The sequence below is a fragment of the Agelaius tricolor genome, unplaced genomic scaffold, assembly GCF_023055355.1.
Source record: "Agelaius tricolor isolate 1412-34295 unplaced genomic scaffold, bAgeTri1.0.p SCAF_28, whole genome shotgun sequence".
Lineage (NCBI taxonomy): Eukaryota > Metazoa > Chordata > Aves > Passeriformes > Icteridae > Agelaius > Agelaius tricolor.
The window spans coordinates 3,675,953-3,688,890 of record NW_027269288.1 but is presented as its reverse complement, the minus strand read 5'-3'; the positions used below and the strand labels follow the sequence as shown (position 1 = coordinate 3,688,890).

The 12,938-nt window shown below is 51.2% G+C and overlaps 1 protein-coding gene across 11 annotated transcripts in view; it reads left to right on the top strand.

Annotated features, from left to right (window-relative positions):
• Positions 1-5,091: 5,091 nt before the first annotated feature.
• EIF4G3 (eukaryotic translation initiation factor 4 gamma 3) overlaps positions 5,092-12,938 on the top strand; it is a 147,957-nt gene continuing 140,110 nt past the window's right edge. For all 11 annotated transcript variants that reach the window (XM_071449272.1, XM_071449271.1, XM_071449270.1 and 8 more), the window contains exon 1: positions 5,092-5,409. In XM_071449272.1, coding sequence (XP_071305373.1) covers positions 5,243-5,409 — 167 coding nt within the window. In that variant the 5' untranslated portion in view covers positions 5,092-5,242. The remainder of the gene's footprint in view (positions 5,410-12,938) is intronic.

Here is a 12,938-nt window from a genome sequence, read left to right as displayed (position 1 = left end):
CCACACCAAGTGCTGGGTATTCCTTTGCTATTTAACCTAGGAATTGTTATTGGGGGCTGGATTTAGGGCAAAACTAGGAGGCTGCAGCCCACTGGTAGCAAACGTTTGGGAATACAGAGTGTTCCTTCTGCTGGCACAGGCAGGACTGAGCCAGCAGTGAGCTGGGGACATGGGTGTTGCATAAATAAGACATTAAAGTACTTCTCTGACTGTTTTTACCGTGTTTTCTCACCCAGATGGAATCAAAATGTAGTAATAGCACTCGCTTTCTGCTTGCCTGACTCGGTGTGAGGCCCTCGGTTTCCTGCAGCGCTGAGAGCGGCCGTGGCCGTTGTTTTCCCTGAGATCCGCCTGGAAATGGCGCAAACCCGCAGAGGGCGGTGGAGCCGAGAAAATCGCTGCCTGCACACTCCAGTGCTTGGCTGGCAGGAACCAGCGACGTTACCGGAGTCCTGGTTTGGTCTGGATGTGGCCCCACGTGTTTGAATTGTGGTGGAATACCTGCATTCCTAGGGAAAGAGAAGAACAGCGTGGGTGTAAGGCAAAGAGGAATAGAGTGGGGCTGGGGTGAGAGGGTGTTTTCCCAGCTGCACAGGAGCAAGGAAGGGAGCACAGCCGTCACATGGAGATGCTGTTAGAAGTGGTTTAACCATCCAAACAGGAAACACTTTGGCTTCTGGGATTTAGTTGTAGGGAGAGACCAGGCAGGTGATGGCTTAGGCACAGCCCCAGGGCAGGAAGGACTTCGAGGGTGACCATGAGCCGTGTTGTGGTAGGGGACACCGTGGTCAAGGCTGCCCGTGCTGGGTGCAGGTGGGGGAGTTTTCCTCCCTGGGAGGCTGTGGGCACAGGGAGAGCGGGCAGGAGGTGAATCATCCCGCTCTGTGCCAGCTCCTGGTGTGGGCTTGCCTGGTCCTGGGTGGTATTCGCTTTGTTGTGCGCTCAGCTGTGCCCTGGAGGGCTGAGACCTGAGTTGTTTGCCGAGGGCTGAGCCCAGGCAGGGGGAAGAATGGGGAAAGCTCCAAGCAGGACCTTTTTTTTGTTTTTCTTTTTTTTAATGTTGGGTGGATTTTTTTTTTTTTTTTTTTTTTTTTTTTTTTTTTTTTTGTCTGGAGGGTGTTGGAAGAGGAACAGTGCAGGAAAAGCAGGAGAAGCCAAAAGAGGGAGGTGCTGCTGTGCTGTGCTGGGTGAAAGCAGGCACCTGGAGCATGCTGGAGCCTACAAAAAGAGCTGGAAATGGGGGCTGTTCATAGGTTTTGTGGGGCCAAGACAGCTGGTGAGAGGCTGAACCCAACCATCTGAACTGCCCCTCTCCTTCCTCCTTTGTTCCCTCCAGGTGGGATCTGACCCCTGACACATCACAACAGTACTGAGGTCACCTAGTGGAATGACCAGATTTTAGGGCCAAAAGCTTCCCTGAAAAACCATACCTTCCTGAAGGCAGGAGGATGGGGAGTGGGAGGTGGGGAGCAGGTTTCTAAATTCCACCTTGCAGCTGGGACCTGCTCATTCTGCTCACTGAGTTTTCACACAGAGCCAAGCTGAGTCAAGAAGGCTGCATCTCCTCACTCACTCCCAGGACCTTGGCTTTGTGCTTTGTGCTTTTCCCACTTCAGGCTCTTCTCTTCACGAGCATCCCTTCAGGGGATACCCCACTCCTGTATTTCCTTAAGTTCACCAACAGCTACAGCAGTCCTCCTACACTCTGTGCTGTGGGGTTGTGTCTCTGCTGTGGCAGGTACAGGAGAGGCTGGTGGGACTGGAAAAAGGGCTGGTGATGCTCTGAAACAGGAGATCAGCATTGTAGGCTCCAGCTGCCCATGGTGACACATCGCTTCCCAGGTGCTAACAGAGCTAGCAGGAAAAAGAGGAGGAAAAACAAAATGGAGAGGCGGCAAGAAGGGTGTGAATCCAGCTGGAACTCACTCAGGCTCCAAAATCTGCAGGATTTGTTGGCCAAATCGTCCTACGTAAGGTAGAAGGGAGACATATCTGCTTTTTCTTCTCAGGAAAAAATAAAAAGAAGGGAAAAACATGGCTGGGGAGAGACTTTGACTCAGGAGGGCTTTAAGGCAGAGCTGGGAGCCTGGATTCTTCGCCTGGCCAGCACGTTTTGGGAGCTTCAGCAGACAATATGGTGAAAATGCCATTTTTTTCCTTTCTAAACAGGCAAAAAGTGTTATATGCAAAGATCCTGGAGTTGGGAAGCTCTTCTGCAGCTGTGTTTACAGGCAGCTATTTCTGTAGAACACAGGCAGCCATGGACGTCAATTTGCTTTTGAGATGAATTTCCTTCCATGCAAACGGTGCTAGCTAGAGAGGGGCTGTGCCAGGAGGTGGTCATGGAATGGCACCAACCCCCCAGAGCACACAGCTCTGCTTGCACCCTCCAAGTAATAACAGCCAAGTCTTTACCAGCTGTGGAGGGAGAATTGTCTCCCCAGCAGGAGAGGTGTGCTGGGAACACAGCAGCTCTCTGGGATGATGGGAGATCCATCAGTACCTGGGCAAATCCCATACCATGAGAGAAGTTCCTCCTTTGATTCCCAGTTTTGGGGAGTGGAGGAGGATTTGGCCTTTCTTTTTGGTCCTCCTTATTTCTCTCTTCAGTTTTCTTGGTGGGGAATTAGTTAATGTGGCAGGCTGAAGGCTGCTGAGGAAAACTGACTCAGAAAAAACAGCCACAGCCACCTCTAAATATTTGTTCCTGGGTTCAGATAGAAATATTCCCCAGTCAGGACTTCTTTACAGGCTGGCAGGGCTTGGTTGGGCTCTTTCCCCTCAAAAAGAAATCTCAGTGTTTCCTATTTCCCCCCATTTCCCACAGGCAGTGTGAGGTATGTATGAGCTCACCTCCTCCCAGGTATTTCCCTTACCCCATGCTGAACAAAGAGCACAGAAAGGGACACAGAGCAGCACATGATCACCTTCCCCTGCTGCACTAATGCCTGCTGGCACTGCAGGAGGTGGCTGTACCCTCCAGGTAGCATGTGAGTAAGTGATAAAGCATCCTAGTTGCAGGGCTGCTTTTAATGGAGACCTGTGTAGCAGCTCCCAGCTTTCCTTCTGAGAACACACCTCAGAGGAGGGAGGGCTTCTGGACTCACTGCAATCCTTGGGTGTCCTAAACCTGCCCTGCACAACCCCATTGTTAGATAACTCAGAGTCTGACTCCAAAGGGAAAACATACTCAAGTCCCTTCTACTATGTTTTGCCCACTGTGCTGAGTTCTGCTCCAGTGAACAACACCCAGTCCAGATTCTCCACCGTCAGATTTATATTTAATATTCAAAATTACCTCTCTGCGTATAAACAAGACCATTGCATAGACAGGGATGGATGTGACTTCTCAGGTAGGTTTTCTTTAGTGCACAAGACCTCTTCTCTCAGCTTGTGGTTGTACCAGCTACTCTCCAGGTCCCTGAATACACCACCATGAGAGCTGTTCAGTTCAGTAAAAGAAGCTTTTCACATTTAAGGGTTTATTTGTGATTGAATTAAAGCATTATCTTCCTCCTAAACTTGCAGCTGCTCAGAATTTGCAGCAGACGGAACACAAATCAGCTCTGGGAAGGTTTCCTAGAGCAGCACCCCAGGCTGGTGGCTGGGGCAGCAATACCTGTGGGCACAGCGAAGGCGCTGGGAGCATCTCCCTGGGACGTGCGGCGCGGCAGGAACGTTGGAAGGTGCCAGCGGGTTGGAATGAGCCCTCGGCAGCCAGCGGCAAGGCAGGACAAGTCAGGACAATCTGGCAGCTGCCGGAATCTGTTCTGAGGTGCTTTTTATCTCCCTGAGATGGTACAAACCACCTTGGCCGCTGCCAAGCTCAGGTGGTGGCCGTGAGGAGGGCTCTGCAGGTTAGGTGTGAAATGGTGAATGTGGTGGTGGTGGTGTGGCTACCCTGGGAGGGCGATGGCTTGGTGTGACCGTGGGGTCAGGTGGACATGTCTCCCCACAAGGGCAGGTCTGGAGGGGCCCCATTGCCACAGGTGGGCTGCCTTGGGGGTCCCTGGGTCCCTCACAGCCACCCTGTCACCCTCGGAACTGTCTGCCCTCATGAGGGGGCCGCAGTGTGGCCCCTGTCAGCTGCCCCAGGAGCTGGGAATTGGGCCTGGGAGCTGTAGGGCTGGTAAGGGAGCTGGGGGTGAGGTTTTTTAGGTGAGTCCCTTCCTCGGGCCTGCGGTAGGGTGGATACTGTGGGAGCCCTCATAGCCAAGGGGGTCCCGGGGGTCCCAGGCTTCCATGTTGCATTCAGGGCTGCCGGCCCTCACGACGCCTCGGGGGGGCTGCGGTGCTGCCCCTTCCAGTCCCTCCAAACGCCAGGAATAAGGGCTGGGGGTGAGTTTTGGGGCAGGGGAAGCCCGCAATGGGGTGGCTGCTGAAGGAACCCAGAGGGCCCCTGACAGCTTCGGGCCAACCCCTCACCCTCAAGCACTGCCGAAGTCTCTCCGAGCCGAGCCGAGTGTGCCCGAAGCTGTGCCCGCGCCGATCCCGAGGGATTCCGAAAATCGCCGAGAAGCTCCGAAGAGCTACGAGCGGGGCGGGATTCCCTCTTCCGAGCCCCTCCGAAGCTTCCCGACCTGTCTCACGCCCTCGTCTTCCGGAAATAGCCGAAGTTTACCGAGCGCGGGGGTCACGGGAGGTGCTGGGCCGAGAGGGGAGGGAGGGGGTGCAGGGCAAGGCGCTTGCGCGCGCGAAAGCCTCTCCGGAAGAACCCGAGGTTTGCCGAGCGGCGCTAGCTGACGAGCGATTCCGGAAAGAGCCGAAGAGTGCCGATCAGAGGTGGGCCGAGCGACTCCGGAAAGAGCCGAAGGTCGCCGATCGGCTCTGGGCCGAGCGGCTCCGGAGCGGCCCGAAGGCGCCCGAGCGCCCGCCCGGCCGGACAGCTGGAGGCGGCCGCAGCGCCATGTTTGATGCTCCGCTACTCCAGTGAGGAAAATCCGCCGGCATCGCCCCCGAGCCGCCGCCGCGAACGGCTCCGCTGCCCCCGGCGAGGGCGACCGCGACCCCCCGCCGCCGCCGGCTCATGAGCAGCGCGGCCTGAGCCGCCCCCCCCTTCCCTCCCTCCCTCCCCTCCCTCCCTCCCTCCCCGCCGGCCCCTCTCCCGAGCCCTCCGGGAGGCGCGTTGTCACGGAGACCGGCGCCGGTGCCGGCCCGCCGCGCTGCCCCGGCTCTCCCCCGGCCCGCTCCGCGGCTCCCCCCGGCCCCGCTCCCCGCCGCGGGGTGGTGGCTGCGCTTGGCCATGAGTTTACCGCAGAAGGCGGCTTTGAAACCCGGCGCGGCGGCGGCGGCGGGGACCGGCCCCGGGAGCGGGGCGGCGGCGGGGCCGCCTCCCCCCCCGGCTCCCCCTCACCCGGCGCCGGCGCCTCACCCCAACATCAGGGCCTTGCCGCCACAGCCGCCCCAACAGTATCCTTTGCCCCGGGGGCTCGGGGGTGACACCCCCGCCCCACAGCGAGCGGAGCCGGGGGGGTGAGGGCTGCGGGGAGCCCCCAGGCCTGCGGGCGGTGGGGGGTGAGGGGTCGCGGGGCCCCCCAGCCCGGGGGAGGGTTGGGGGTCGCGGGGCCCCCCAGAGCCGGGGGGGTGTGTGAGGTGGGGGTTGTTGAGGGGTTCCCGGCTCTTTTTTGTGTGGCTGTTTGTGTGTGGGGCCCCCTGCGAAGGGGGGCTGCACCTGCTGGGATGGCGCCGCGGAAGGGGGGCCGTGTACCTCCCCAGTGGGCTGGTTTGGAGGGTCAGCCCTTTCCAGGGGGTCCCTTTTCCCCCTCCCCCAAACCAGCGGTGACCCCAAGGGTAAACTTTTAATTATAAATGGTTCTTCAGTTTTGCTTCTGGTCCTGCCCAGGTAAGTGCTTTGGTTTTGTTGTTTTTCCAGGCGAATTTAAACCCATGGGGTTTTTTATTATTATTTACAGCTGGGGACGATTTTCATGTGATTTATTTTATTTTATTTCATTTTTCCTACTTGGCTGGTGGGAATAAATCTCAGGTGGAACGTTTCACTGAGCAGCTTTCCCTGCCAGGCCACACGTGATGGGGAGGAGGAGGAGGAGGAGGAGGAGGCTCCCACTCCCCAAAATCCCCCCACCAAAGCGGCCGCTGCTACAAAGAGAGGCCGGCGGGGGCTGCGAGTGTTTTTTAAAGGTCTTGGGTTCTGTGCTGCGAGTAGGCCCCGAGTCAGGAGGGAAATACTGCAGGGATCAGCAGGAAAGTGCCTGCCGGCCTGAGGTTTTGTTTGCAGCGTCCGACAGCATCCCGTGGCAAACTGGTTCTTCTCTCCCCCGGCCTCTCTGGAGTTTTGGGGGGGAGTGTGACGTGAAAAACACACTTTGTGAAATATCTCCGTGCTGTGTTATCGGGGAATGGTGCAGGGACGGTCGGGAGTGTGTTTTGCTATTAATGTTTGGCGGTGTGTTGGATTTTAAGGTGGAAGTGCAGGGTGGTTTTCTGTGCTCTCAGAACTGTGTTCCCTGTGTATGAGCATTTTCCTCCTCTCACTTTCATTTTGGAAGTGGGAAAACCCAGCCCTTTTATAATCAGTTTAGGTCCATTGTTTTCTTGAACTTCCGGCAAGAATCACCCCTGCCATGACAACAAATTCGTTGCTTAAATCATGAGACTGTTGACGTTACGGATTTGTTTGGGTCAAGTGAAAACCCCTGGACGTTCTCTTTGCTGGCTGATTTTTGCCTGATTTGTGGCATTCCGTAATTCCAACCGGTGCTTTAGGAATTAAAAAAAGTGGGAAGGTGCTGTCAGTAGAGTCAGCGGGGTGGTGGTAAGTAAAACTGTTGCTCGGGGAGAATTTGCTTCGGTTTTGAGGGACGTTCCAAGAGTTGGAGTGGGAATGCCGTGCACGGGCCGTGCCCAGCAAGGTGCTGGTTTTGCTGGGAAGGGGCTTTTTTCCCGGGAAGGTGGCACTTGGATGCCCTGGCAGCTGAAGGCTGCGGTTTCCCTGGGCTGTCCGAAGCATTTTAGTCCCGGGTGTTGCTGGGGGGAGCCTGCTGGCTCCATCGCGGGGCTGTGCTGCTGTGGCTCTTGCTGTTGGTGAGTGTCGCATGGAGCACATGAGGGATGAAGTTTGGGTTTATTCTGAGCACAGCCTAAAAACAAAAGGGCTTGGAAAGGCTGGAGAAGCTCCTGGGGGAGCTGGGGCTGCTCTGGCAGTGTGTCCTGTCCTGGGGACCCAGCTGGACCCCGTGAGCAGCAGGGACAGAGGGAGGGAGAAGCGTTAGATGGAAATGACAAGTTGGTGGTATGAAAGTAGAGAGGTTAAAATGACACAGTTTCATTTTTATTTCTAGACATGCCTGTTTTGAAAACATTGTGTTTGACCGATATATCTCCTTAACTCCTGAACTACTGATCTGTGCTTGCAATATATTCAAACACTTTATTTTTGATGCTTATTCGGGTGTCCTGGTGAAGCTTATTCAGGTGCCCTGGCTGGTTTTATCCTCCACCAAAAGCTGTGTTTGATTATAAACAAAAGCTGTTACCTCTCAGTGCTGCTCTGAGCGAGGCTCGGGGAGGAGAGTTCATCCCTGATTTACTGGAGTGCAGGGGGTCATCTGAGTTCAGCCTTATTTTTAGCCCTCTTTGGTTTCTTTTTTTTCTCTGTGTTTTGATACAACTGTTGAGCCACTGTTACCTCAGAGCAGATAAAAGAGTTGCAGGTTTCTCTGACTTGGGCTTTTTAAACCAAAGCAGTTTCTTACTGGTGAACTTTGTAACTTTGGAAATACCTGTGGTTTCAGACTTAATGTATCATGAAATTAAACAATATCTGTGTAATTGGAAAAAAATAAAAATTGTGTGAGAGAGAAGTGTTCAGCATTTGCATGTAACAAGGCATGAGGGAGGGAAAATTAAAATACGGGGGGAAGGAAAAGTTTTTTTAGAAAATAATATTTTTTGAGAGAAAGAGAAGCTGGAAAGTGATGGACATGAAGAGCAGAAATGTCTGGATGTGAGATTCATTCTGTTTCCTGCTAAATAGGAAGTTATTGGAGTTGCTGTAAGACAAGACAGACTTGTGAGGAATTTCCTTAACACAGTGGCTTTAAGAAGTTACATTTCCTGTGTAAAAGTAAGTTGGGATTATTCTGTGGCTCTGGTGGTGGTGAGTACTCAGCCAAACCTGATTTCAGGCAGAAATTGTGCTCAGAAGTTGTCAGTATGGATAAATCCTTCACTTGGAGTCTGACCCCTATTTGGGTGAAGTGACACACAGAAGGGATATTATAAAAAGTAAATCCCAATCTGCCCTCCTTGGCTTTGACTGCCAGACTGCCTCTGCAGGAGAAGTTCCAGTGAAGTCTGGAGTGAGACTTCTTCCATAAAAAGGTGCAGTAACAAAGGTGCTGCAAGGGCACTGTGGGCCTTTGTGGTTTTACCTCAATGGTACTTCTGACACATGTCACACTCCTCAGCTGGAGTGGGAATTCTTTACTCTCCCACTTAGCAATGAAGTATTTTTTGTGTGTCTTACATTAAGCTGTTCTTTCAAAAGTCCCTGTGCTGTGAATAAATTTTGTGGCTCAATATAATCAGGTCACCAGTTTCTTCCCAGCCTAGACATGGGCAAACATTGGCTTGTAAGGGACAGCCAGGTTGATGGATGGCACCTGGGGTGACACCTCCAGCTGCTGGTTAACATGACACTGCTCAGTCAGAGCCAAATCAGAGCTGTCTGCAGCTCAGGGCTGGTGTCAGTAGGGTTTTGTTTTCTTTTCCCAACTTCTCACGTTTGAAGGGAGTTCCTGGTTGTTGATGTGCAGGCACCAGTAAACTTGACTTTAATCTGTCCCTGTGGCTGCTTCCGTATTGGATTGGGCAGCTCTGAAAAATTGGGTGTTCCTCAGGCTATTGCAGGTTGTGGCAGGCTCAGGGTGGGTGTCAACACACTGTTACTAATTTTTTTTTTCTCTTCCTCCTTGTTAATTCCTTTTCTGAGAAGCAGAGAGGAAGGATTGGTGTTTGGGGGACTGACCTCTGTGAATTCCATCCTTGCTGTGCAAGGAAACGTGTGTTTTATTAACATTGCCTCAGTAATTTAGTTTTAGTTTTTCTTGCATTGTTCAGCTAACTGTGCTGTAGTCCCTTTCAGGAGGTGCTGTGCTGGTTCCTGCTGTGTTGGGTGGCATCTTCTGGATGCAAGCAGCTTCCCCAAAGCCCAGGAGGACAGCAGGAAATACAGTATGGCATTGAGGAATGTCTGAGGCTGTGTGGGGGTGAGTTCCTGGCAGTGCTTGCCCAGTGTTGGGATGCCAGGCCTGCCTTGGAGATCTGGTTAAATCAAGATTCTTGAGGAGGACTGGGTGCGTGGGGTTCTCTGTTGTCTCTCCATGAGCCAAGAGCTGAGCTGGAGGAGAAAGTGCCCAATAATTTTGCCCAGGAGAGAATCTGCAGCAAGGTCTCTGGGTTGCTGTGATCCCCTCTGGAAGTTTGGAGCCAATGCTATCCTCCCTCCCTTACTTCCATTTTGAGTGGTATTTTCCCAGAGAACCCGAGGGAGCAGCTCTGTGCTCTCTGGAGTTTGTCTGTTGGTGAGTTTGGAGTTGAGGACAAGGGATTTGGGCACAAAAGTCAGCTTGAAGAGCGTGGTGGTGGCTCTGGTGTGAAGCACTCCCTGTGCAGCTTTGACACCAGCCAGAGCACAGCTGGAAACCTCTGCCAGATGCCAGAGGAGGGGAGGAAAGTGTTGGGAGCATTGCAGTCCCCACAGGGAGGGAGAGGTGAGAGGGGGAAGGAGGGACCAGGCTCAGATCCGAGGTGTCCCTTGCTCTCTGTGTCTGAGTTGAGGAGGGATGTTCTGAGATCTCAGCTGGATGAAGGGAAGGGGGCAGAGGTGTTGCCTGGGAAGTGTTTATGTTTAGAAAGGTTGAAGCTGTGGGGATCAAACATCAGAAGAGCTTGGAGAAGAGACTTTCCCTGCTGCTCTGTGGTGGTGGCTCCTCTGCAGGGCAGGAACGAGCACGGACTGGGGAGCGTGTTGCCAAAAAATAAAGTGCCTTAAGCCCTCTCTGCCATCTCCCCTGTTGATGTTCCCCAGCCTTGGCACATCTTAGTGTTCTTTCAAGCAGCAATAGCTTTAATTTATTTAATGACAAAAGCTAATCATGTTAGAGCGCAGATATGTCACTTTACCAGCTTTGTAAGATTTTTGTGGTGAAATCTCTTGGAGAAAATCATTCTAAAAATGTGATTTCAAGTGGCTTATTTTCTTCTCACATCCAAGGACATGATTGTGTATGTTCTCTGGCAGAAGTCTCTGGGAGAGGGTTACTTTATCCTGTTAAATATATGTGTATTTAATGAGCAGCTCTGATTTGGGAGCAGAGTTTGTGTAAGAAGTTGTTGAGACAGTAACAGGAGACTCAGAACAAATAACTTTCCTTTTAGATGTTGGGACCTAGAAGGATTTTTACCTGGTTTTTATTATTTTATCTGTGATGGATTTTATCCATCATTTTCAGGCTGAAAGGCTTTTCTGTTAGCAAACATTGGGATGTGTTGAGCTGGTGCATTTGTTCCACTTTTGTTTAGTAGTAGGAGTTAGCAGTGAAGATCTCCCTTTAGAAGGCAGGGGTAACCTATATTTTCTTTTTCCCCTAATCCAGCAATTTCAGGGCTAGTCAACTGTCAACTTTAGTTGTGTGTAAATCCACTAATATGATTAGAGTTGCTGGAATTTTTACTCTGGGGAATTACAGATGGGGTATCACTGTTTTACAGGCATTGCTTTGGTAGGAAACTTTATCTGTGACTTGAATGTGGTTGCTGGCAATTGCAAAAGCTTTTCTGGAATGAATGGGGAAGAGAAAACTGGTGTTTGTTCCAAGGCATGAACATGTGGGGGGAGGAGTGGTGTGCCCTGTGGTCTGGAGGAACCAGGGGAAACTAATTTTTCTTCTTGTTTTTTAAGGGAATACAGTTGATGAGACTCTCAGGGTGCTGTGTTTTACACTTGCTGCAATTTCAAGCCCTCTCTGTACAACTTTCCTTCCCAAACTCTGGACTCCATTTAGTCTCCCAAACAGGAGCTGATGATGTGGAACAGCTGGAAGAAGAAAATAGAATGTGTTCTTAAAAAAGAAAAGGATCAAAGGGAGGAGAGCAAAATCAGCTTTTAGGCTAGTGAAATTTTCTGGTGCACGTTATTCCTCTGGTTTATTCTTTACCTTTGGAAGGTGTCCCAGGGCGCACTCCCTCTTTTTGGAATAGGTGATGGCACGCTGTTGCTGATGGGACTTGAGTCAAATTGCTGCTGGGCATGTAACTAGGTTAATGGGACAGCATGATTATTTTTTTTTCTTTCCTGAAAGGAAAATTACACGCTCTGTATTTGGATTGTACCTGAGGAGTTGTTTTTACCTTTGTTTGCTGTGTAGTTGAGGTGGAGAGAAAAGGACAAGTTTCCCCACACCGAGATTGTATCAGGTTTAAATCAATTCTGCCACCAAAAATAAGATGGTTTAGTTGTTGGTTGTAACAACTTGGTGTTTCCTTTATCTACATGAGAGTTGAAATCTTTCTAGAGCTTTAGATAGGCTTGGAAAAAAAAAGCCAAATGGCTTCCAGAATGTGTGAGTTGGAAATAAAACTTATCCTGTCCTAGACCGATCCTGGTGGCGCTCTCTGAGTCTCTTGGAGTGTTGAATGGGTTTGGACTTGTCGAGGTGCACAAGCAGCTGCTCCTTTCCAGGTGCTTGAGCTCAGCAGGAATGAGGCTCCCATGCTCTGGAGTAAGATTATCTGCACAGCAATAGCTGGAAAAGTTGGAAGCACAAAGACCATCCCTGCTTCTAGCAGGGGAGGGGACTGAATGTGGTGGGAACAGAAATTTCCCTGCCAGCCTTGGAGTTTGCTCTTGTTGCTGTGAAAACACTAAGCAAGGAGGAATTAATGCAGTTAAAGGTCTTAAATAACACGGATTTTCCTAACTTGGGAAAGCTTTTGGAAGGTGGAAACTAATGAATGTTGTAGGGCTGCTCTGTTTGGGGTTGTCAGATGATGACTGTGTGTTTGCTTTGATTTACACGTGAGGGTGACTGTGAGTTACTGAGTTGGAGCAGTCAGAGGAGTCTGATTGCAGTGTCTGTGGCACTGGTGATGGGTGAAAATCCATTTGAGCTGGTGCTATGGCTTTGCTAATGGTGGTCTGAAAACTGATTTCCCTCTTTTATGTGTTATTAATAAGTCATAGAAGTTACTGTGCCTTGAAACTGGCTTTTCCTGGGCTTATTTTGTTCTCTTGCCAAAAGGCAAAAACGAGAGAAGTCTTTGGTCTTTCAGACCAAGCAGGAGGCTCTTTCTATGTGCATCAAAGGGAAAGACTTTTTTAGTGATGCTACTTTCAGCTTTGTTTTTTTAGTCAACTCTGTTCTTGGGAAGGCTCCTAAGCATCCTGAGGAAAGGACCTTTTAAAAATCACCCAGTGCATTTCTACTGAGTGGTGAGACCCAGCCCTTCTGTCCTGGAGCTGCCATGAGATCTTCCACACAACTGTCAGGTCTGATGTGAAATTCAGACTGAAATCTGGCCTGAAGACTTTCTGGGAGTCTTGAATTCCTGTTTGGGGTGATGGACAGGCTCCATACTGGACACTGGCTTTTGCAATGTGCAGCTGAATCATTGGGCTGACTCAATGTTTGATGTTGGAAAGGGAACTCAGCAGGGATGTTGAAGTTGAGGGTGAGCAACCTATACCAGTTGTTTGGGGGGAATTCAAGAACTGAAACCAAAGAAACATTTAAAGCCTGCTTATTGTGACTTTTAATGTGAAATTCATGGTGCACCTTGAACCCAGGAGTGTGCTGGGAAGGGGATTTCAGCAGCTTTAGTGTGGCAAGGCTCATCTGGAAGGTGCTTTTGGATGTAGTATTTCTTGAGCTGGTGAGGCATCTTGAGTTCTACTTGCTCTGTAGAATGTGAAACCA